This window comes from Halyomorpha halys, unplaced genomic scaffold, assembly GCF_000696795.3.
Source record: "Halyomorpha halys isolate HHAL.00 unplaced genomic scaffold, Hhal_1.1 Scaffold30.1, whole genome shotgun sequence".
NCBI lineage: Eukaryota > Metazoa > Arthropoda > Insecta > Hemiptera > Pentatomidae > Halyomorpha > Halyomorpha halys.
In genome coordinates, this window is record NW_027110126.1 from 1,011,333 (window position 1) to 1,020,535 (window position 9,203).

Here is a 9,203-nt window from a genome sequence, read left to right on the forward strand (position 1 = left end):
TTCATTTACTATTTATAACCTTTAATTTTTCTTATTATATCTTACGTTTTTACATTTTATACCCCTGTTATTTTACCTTATGTTTTTTCTTTTTTTCCTTTTTGTAACTATAGTGTTTGTATCTTTTTTAGCTCTGACGAAGCCCTACAATGTGGGGCGAAACGTTGGCTCAATAAAATAGTATAATTCTACTATTTGAGTTTTTTTTTTACCGCACCCGGACCATATTCCATTCATTAATTTGATACGTGTGAAATTAGTTACATATTAGTATTGATGAAAAAAATGGTATATGAGGCAGTAGGATCCCTTTGATGTTATATAATGACTCGATATAGTTCAATCTAAAGGTAGTTCGAAAGGAAAATTTTAATGTTTTCTTTAGTAGTCAACAAGAATCTGATGTCCAACAGTTTTAGTTTTGGTTTATAATTTTCAAAATAAGCATTTTATGGAAAAGTTAATCCAATATTAAAATAAAGCAGCGAAAATTTCCTAAATTGTATATGCTTATGACAAGACACAAACACAAGTCAAATGAAGTTCAACAGTCCAGTTGAATTCAAATGAAGAAAGTTTTGGTGTAATTGTTTTTAGTGATTTACTTCATGTTTTTTGGGTTGCTGAACACAAACTGAAGTTTTCCAACAAAGTAATCATTTTATGTTCATTTAAAATTTAAGTGTACAAGCACTTGTGATAACTAATATATTATTAAACATTTTTAATTATTATGACAATTTTTTTTTTCATCTCACATTTTCCCCTCTTTATTCATGGGGGGGAGGAGTAGGTTGTTTCATTTAAGACTGTAAAAAGTTAGAAAACTTGACTGATACTGTTGTAGACACTGTGTATATTTATATAATAATGTAATCAATGTTGGGGAAATTCTGGAAAGATCTAGAATCAGGGAGGAATTTCAATTAACAAAATTGGTTGACAACGTGTCTTAGTATTCCCTATTTACTAATGTGTAAATCTAACATCACATAATTTAACATATAATATTACACATAAAATGATTTAAAATTGTATAATATTGTGTGAAAATAGTTTCCACAACTTAATTGTGTCCTAGTTCATTACTACTTATGGGAACACTGATGTTTTCAATTAGTGATGTCATGCTAAACCAATAGTATATTAATTTACTTATGTATTAATTATCTGTAATTTATGTCATTTAATCCATTTTAAAAAAAATTAATTTTCTCTAATTATATTTCTCACTTAAAGGTTGAATGGGGAAGATGAACGAATGAAGAGAACTCGAGAACCGGATTGGGATACTTCCAGTGTTTCAAATCCAAAACGACCTCGAAAAAGTTACAACTTTGTCAACAATGAAATCATTTCATCTCTCAGTTCTAGCATTGGTCTTCAGACTTTTAAACCTTGTGAGTTATTTAAATTATAATATTTATTGACCTTAAGATATGCCGTTTGTCGTTTTCTAACTATACTTTATCACTCTTCATCATTCTGAATAGTTTTGGTCTATGAGACATAATTCCCATCCCCCAAACATAAAAATAAAAAAATTTTTATTGAGTGCCAATATTTGGCCTACATCAGGGCAGTGCATCTTCTTATACCTGTCAGCTCATGAAGGCCTACGATTTAGGCTAAAACATCACAATCAAAAATAAGTTTTACATATTACGAGTCTCATTCACTGAGCTTTCTTGTCTTCTCTCGTCCCTGACCAACTACTCTTTATAACAATGTTAAATTCTTGATTCGCTATAAAAATAAATTAAACAATTATATAAAAGAAGAAGGACTCTAAAGAAAATAATAAAAATATTGTCATTCTTATAATTTAATATGTACAGTGTCTAGATTGTATTGTAAATTGTAGAAACCTTGAAAAATTTAATAACTAGAATAAAGCAGTAAAAAATTATTGTACGAATTAATGACTCGTTAAATATTAATATTACATCTACTGATGAGACACAATCTTGTTAAGAACCATCATTTTGATTTCAATAAGGTAAACATTTATAATAAAGGAAGGGATAATACAATCTAACATTCCATTGAATCCATAATATTACAAAAAAAAAAAATTAAAAGTGTTACATTTTAAGAAAGATATTAAAAGTTTGTTCATCACTAGGTATTTGAATCATTAGTGTGGTACCTTTAAAAATTTACAAGTTAACAACATTGTCTTAATTATTAATTTTTAAACTCATCAGATAAAAAGTAAAACATAGTAAATAGTCCAATTTAATATAAAGAAATGTGAAGAGACTAATTTTCAGGGTTTGTTTTAATTGAATCGTGTTTTTAAGTATTAAAATTTGAAGTACCACCAATGGGTGGTTCCTTCCCAAGATTTTCAAGTGTAAATAAAAAAAAAAATCAAATCTTTATATATTTAAATTGGATATTAAGAAATTATAACTATAGGAACTCAATTTATAGTTAAAATGATTTTGGAAATAAAATAAAGTTTTATGATAATTAAAATACTATATTAATAATAAATGGAATTTTGTCCGGTTCCGGTCCATATTCGGTGTGACCATATCCATATGCCGGTGTGACCGCACCTGGACCATATTCCATTTATTAATAATACACACGGTCAATCAGCGATCTTCCATTAAGATACTATGTATTTTTTCTGAAAGTTGTATTGCATCGTTGTCGCTGGTTTTGCAACCTGCAGAATAGGTTGCAACATAATGAAATCCCTCCCTCTTTGATACATAGATGCTTTGTGGCGGAATTCACAAGTTTTATTTATATGACTTTATTTGGTTTTTGATGGATTCACAAGTTGGTATACAATAGAGCCATCAAAATAGTTGTTATTTTTCTTCATCACAAAAAAAAGAAAAAACATTCAATGGCTTTACCTACACAATTCAGCCTGTAGTTGAATATTCTTTTGGTATCATCAAAACTTTGTCAATGATAGGTTCTCATTAAGGCTGAATGTACCGATTTTTAGTAAGTTTTTTTTTTTCAAGAGATGGCAACACTTTCGGGGCTAATTTACTTTTCTTCTCATTTGAATACGGAATAATAAATTTCCCATCTGTAAACGGATTTACCATCTAGTACCCCATAGAAGTTACTGAAATTGGTTCATTAATTTTTGTTGTAATTATTTTGGGATTTAAAAAATTTATCTTTTTTATTATTTGTAAATCAAAAAAAGTGAGCTTATAGCCACTTGACCACAAGCAAATAAAACAGGTCTGCGCAAACAGATTAATTTTTGGTTGCATAGGGTGATCGTAAAGAGAAAACTACGATTTAGGATTAAACCCGCGAGATTTGTAATTGCTAGACCAGAGGAAGTGGCAGCTTACCCCCACTTCTCTAGACGTTGATGCTACGAGAGCCGCAATGTTTGTCTGCTTGATCTATGTATTTCCACGCTTTTTTGATATTTTTTTATTTTTTTACTAATACTAAAGTGGAATTCCGAAATGAGAATACAACATTTTTAAAATTAAAATAATTTTAATTTTAATAATAATGTTTTTAAATTTATTTCTTTAGGTAAATTTTGATTTCCTTGTCAAAATATTTCATTGCTAAATTTATCATAATTTACCATTGACATCACTATATTGTTTGTGTTTATTTTTCTCATATTTAGAGAAATAAAAAAACCAAAATTAGAAATAAATATTGTATCGGATAATATTTATGAGAAGATAGTTGGAGGTGCGGTCAAAGAATAACACAAATAAGTTAAAAAGCTTATCTACTAGTGCCAACGTTTCGGCCAGAATTTATAGCCTTCATCAGGGCTAAGAAAAAAACAAGATAGCAACTAGTGAATAAAGAAATATAGAATGATTAAAGTAAATAATTGTACAGAATGATAAAAATATAGATAAAAATAATGTAATGAAAGAAGTGGGAAATAAAAGGTATATATAGGTAATTAAATATGTGAGCAAAATAACATAATTAATAAAATAAAAATTTAAAGTTATATAATGCAAAGAATATTGAAATATGAATAATTTAATTTAATAATAATAATTTAAAAATGGAAAGAAAATATACGTAACTAATGTAATATGTAAGTCACAAAAAGAAGCACAGAGAAACAAAATACAAAGTTAGTAAGACAAAGAAGTAATTAGTAAATAATAATAATAATAATAATACTTTGCATTGTGTGTGTATTGAAAAATAGACGATAAAAGGAGAGATCAACAAGTTCAAAAATAATAAGCAAATTTCGTAAAAGCAGTGAACATTACAATAACATAAGAAACACTAAAATTTAGTTCTGTCGGGTTCACTAATGTCTAACGACCTCATTAATCTGGGATTTAATAATTCAGGAAGTATTACTTACATGTATCAAAGAAGGAATATAGAAGAAGGCGAGCCAATGGAGGTCAATGCCCAACAAGTTCAGAAGAAAAGCCTTCGGCAGAGACTGAGCGGATCGCCAAGTGAGTCGGCGGAAGTTTCGGAGTAACAGAAACTGAAGACGAAGTGGATGAACAAAGGAATAGTCATAAGCAAAGAAACCAAGAAAGCACGTGGTGGCGAGGACTAGGAGGAAGGAAGACACGTGAGATCTGAGGAGGATGTAAGCAGAGAGGCCACCGTACATTGAAAAACTATCACGTGAAAGGAGAGCAGAGGGGTCTGCCTATTATCCGAATAAACGAAGGAGTAAGCTGTCTGGTGGACACGACCGGTTCAAAAACCATTTCTTGTAGAGAAGTACTATTTAGCGGCGAGGCGAGGACCCTCCAAGTAAAGGTTTGCAAATGTAAATTAATCACTCTGGGTGTACCTTGCAGTAGTATAGAGGATAGGACTGGGTAAGTGGGGGGCTAAAGGGGGGATTTCAACAATTCATGTGGTGAGTAGGATGCTTAGGGATTATCAGGTGATTATTGGTTGTGATCTTTTAGAGAAGGTGGGGCTAAGATAATAAAAGAATAGTAATGGGAAATGGAATACTAAAATCAGACGAAAGAAGTGCAGATGCCAACAAACAATAGCAGACGGGAAGGCGCGAGTAGGGACAGCAACGCAGGTGGAGAATCAGAAGGACGCCATTACAACGGATTTGACGATATTTTCTTTAATGAGGAAGAGGTATTGAGTTCAACTGAAAGGACCGTTCATGAGATTCCACCAAAGCAGGAAAGAGTGACATGTGCTAGAGAATGAAGATACCCACAGGTACTCTGGAAGAACATAAGAAACGAAATAGAAAACTTTACCACAGGTACTCTGGAAGAACATAAGAAACGAAATAGAAAACTTTAGAAGACAAGGATTCATTGTAGACAGCACGTCACCCTATAATAGTTCGTTGAGGGCGGTGTGGATGAAGCCTATGCCAGGTGAGAATGGGGAGATATATAGGGTGTTGATCGATTAACGTAAGCTCAATGATAATACCGTCGCAGATAAGTATCGGATACCGAGTTTTGAGGATATCCTTGACAGACTAGGAGGGGCTAAAATCTTTAGCACCCTAGACGTGAAAGCAGGGTATCACCTGATTCGTATGCACCGTATTTTAAGAGAATGCCGTTAGGTCTGAAGAACGCGAACAATACATTTCAAAGGTTAACAGACGAATTTTTTGAGATATAGATGAATCAGTTTGCCTGATTTACCTGGATGACCTCCTGGTGTTTAGTAAATTGGTTACAGACAATTTGTAACACTTAAAGAGCATTTTTCAGAGGATGCGAGAATTCGGATTAAAACTATCTCGAGAGAAGTCATTGCTGGGACAAAAACAAATACATTTTCTAGGACACACCATATCTCAGGAGGGGGTAAGATCGGGCAATTGAAGACAATATAAGAAATTGTATAAATCAGTAGCAGAAGGAACCAGTACTAGCATTTCCTGACTTACAAAAGCAGTTCACGCTCACGACAGACGCTAGTGAGTACGCGCAGTGCTGTCACAAGGAAGTGAGGTAAGGTATCACAGTGGCAGAAGCACGTTGCAGCGCCTTTGAATGAGAACGAATGGGTTATATATTATTATTGATAATAATTATATATCATATTATAGACCATAATATGGTCAATAGAGCTTTCCCAATTCTACTTGTTCGGGAGAAGATTTAGGGTCCAGATGGACCACATTCCCCTCCAATGGTTGGGGAAGCTAAAGGAATCGTCGGTGATAATTACAAGGTGGAAAGAACTCTTGATCCAGTACAATATGGACATCACGTACAAACCTGGCAAGGAAAACGTTGTAGCAGATTGGCTCTCGCGAGCAATAATAGTAAATGCAGTAGAATATGACCTAGGGAAAACGTCTGGAATTGGAAGTTAGTTTTTGAGGGAGTGGACTCCGGAAGGAGGACAGCAATCCCCAGAATGGGGAAGAGACGTCCGCAGAAGAAAGCTCAAATGACAAAAGACCGACGAAAATAGAGGAGCTTGAGGAGATTATTAACAAGAGGTACCAGATTATTTGGAAGATAAAAACGACGGGGTTGCTGAAAGATAGAACATAGCAAGTACAGCAGCAGTATCATTTCGACTGTCTGGTCACAACCGGGAGGAGATTATTAACAACAAGAGGTACCAGATTATTTGGAAGATAAAAACGACGGGGTTGCTGAAAGATAGAACATAGCAAGTACAGCAGCAGTATCGTTTCGACTATCTGGTCACAACCGGGTGTCAAAGAGGATCAAATCTGTAGAGGACTAAAAGAAGCATCCAATGCCGGTAAAATTTACCATTTATATATTACGCGAAAGAACTAACTGCTATGGAGAATGGAAAAAATTGGCATAGATCGATAGTTTATTCGATGCACATTGATGGTAGGCTCTCTGCGAGATCCAGAACATCAAAAAGAAGTGTTGGCGTATCACCAAGGAAAAACTAATCATCATGGGCTGAACGAGACTTTACAAGCATTGCGGCGCAAATATTTCCACGTGCAGCTCAATAAGAGACCTCTACCGCGAACACACCGCTAAGCGACTTAAAGGTGAATCCTTTCACCTGGAAAGGCTATAAGTGAGCCATAGTCATCGATGTATTCAGTAAGGTGACTATGGCATATGCAGGACAAATCAGCGGAGGCGGTTTTACGAGCCCTTCGGACATGGTTCTGATTATATGGTGTGTCCGACAGAATTTCTTCCGACAGTGTGAGAAAATTTGACAATACAAGTATCAGAGGGGAAATGAGAATATTGGAAGTGGTTCGGCACCTCAACATCCAAAAAGCCGCCGAGCGACTCCATAGCACTCTAAGTGATGAGGGTACCAGCTAGAAAGGGGACTGGAATGGGCAGACGCAGCATACAACCACTCCATACACACTGTCACGGGGTTTGCCCTATTCAAAATTCTTTATGGGATGCAGGTACGTCGACGGACTGCCGTGGTACTTTGCCGGGAGAGGATGAAATGCCGGTAATGCTTTGGCCTTCCATAAGTCAGGAACAGGATTCACGAGGAAAAGAGTTGAAGAGTGGTACAACATAACTTCTGCTTTCTATACCTGCAATATCATCGGCGTTAGTGCAAATTTCTTTGGTGAACAACGGCATATTCCGGGACCCAGTTCTGAATCTTACTCAGAAAACCCATTGGTAGCAGTACCACCAGTTACAAATCAGTTTCCACCTCTACCGTAAATCACCATGCCACAAGCACATGCCAATGCTCTGGAGTGGAACTCTGGATGGCGATGGCACACAATATCTCAGGGACAATATCAGACGGTGCATCAAGAGGTTGTAGAGCAAGAGCCGGTACTTGCTTTTCCGGATTTCACTCGGCAATCCACAATAACAATAGCTAGTGAGTATGCACTAGGAGCGCTGTTGTCTCATGAGGGCGAAAGGGGAGAGCGCCCAGTGGCATACGCCAACAGGTGCCTAATGGAGACGGAAATTAGAAATAGCACAATGGAGCGAGTACTCCTTAGAATAGTGTGGGCTGTCGATCATTTTAGGCCATATGAGTTCAGTAGAAGGTTCAAGTTATATACTGACTACAAACCACTCCAGTGGGTGGGAAAACTGAAGGAATTGTCAACCAGAATTATAGGCTGGAAGGTGTTCCTAGCCAAATATAACATGGATATATTATATAAACCAGGTAAAAAAAAAGTGGTTGTCTCGATTACCGTGGAACAAGAAAAGGGACAACGAGGCTGCGAAAATGGACGCCAAGAGAGAAAGAACATGGGTGACCATGATTGACCTCTTGCAGCAATGGTGCACCAGGTGCGGGACAGGTTTTCGTAGCTAGTTTTGGAACGGCCGCATCTTGTTGGATGGTGGAAGAGAATTCGACAACTCCTTGATCCGAAAGGAATTGAAGGATATCGATGTGATGTGGCACCTTAACACACCAATAATGATTGAGGTCGAACTCCCTAATTCTCTGGAATTCGTCCGAGGTACTCTTTTTGCATATTGCTCACAATGGACTGTTGTAGGGCGAAGTGCTGTCCACAATTGGTTCCTTAAACTTTCTATTTCTTCCCTAATGTGTTTTCGAAGTGCCTGGGGATATCACCTCTCCTTCACGTGCTTCAGCCTATCCTGCTTCAGTGTGATTTTGTGCACCATTTTTCCTGTAGCTCTCGGTACTTCCCCTTCTTTATAAAAAATATCTTCATATTACTTCAATATTGCCTCTTTCCAACTCTCCCTCTTGTTAATCAAGTCCATTCTCACTTACAGTCATACACGAGCTTCTGAAAGCTGTACCTCTCCAATTCTAATATTCCACTGAACCCCACTATTTTTTATTTTCGCTATCACCTTTTCCAAAATATCTTGTAGTCAATGATTATCAGCGATAATCAATGATTATCTGGTTGTCTCGGGGCATTTTCCTCATTACATGGACTGTTTCCTCCCTTAGCTCCCCAATTATCCAATTCCATTTCTGATTTCCCTTTAATGCTGCAAGGGCTACCCAGAGTGATCAACTGACAGTTACATACTCTGGCCTGTAGTTCCCTCTTTCCACCACTCAATCTCTCAAGGGCCTCTCGGCAGAATAATGTGTTTCCCAGGGTTAATAAGACAGCAGGTTCTGCAGAAAGGAGGAAGAGACTGCCTATCACATCATGTGCAAATGTGATAGAGTGGCAAGAACACGATTCCTCATCTTTGGTGAGGATCGTATCTTGGATCCCAAACATTGCAAAACTGTGGATCCTTACACAGTGTCCAGATTTGCAAAGGCAATTG

General features: G+C 36.1%; 1 protein-coding gene across 5 annotated transcripts in view; it reads left to right on the forward strand.

Annotated features, from left to right (window-relative positions):
* The window catches only part of LOC106684765 (uncharacterized), a 39,166-nt gene that overhangs the window by 9,353 nt on the left and 20,610 nt on the right, over window positions 1-9,203 (forward strand). For all 5 annotated transcript variants that reach the window (XM_014427028.3, XM_067048198.1, XM_014427035.2 and 2 more), the window contains exon 5: window positions 1,240-1,400. In XM_014427028.3, the coding sequence (XP_014282514.1) occupies window positions 1,240-1,400 (161 nt within the window). The remainder of the gene's footprint in view (window positions 1-1,239; window positions 1,401-9,203) is intronic.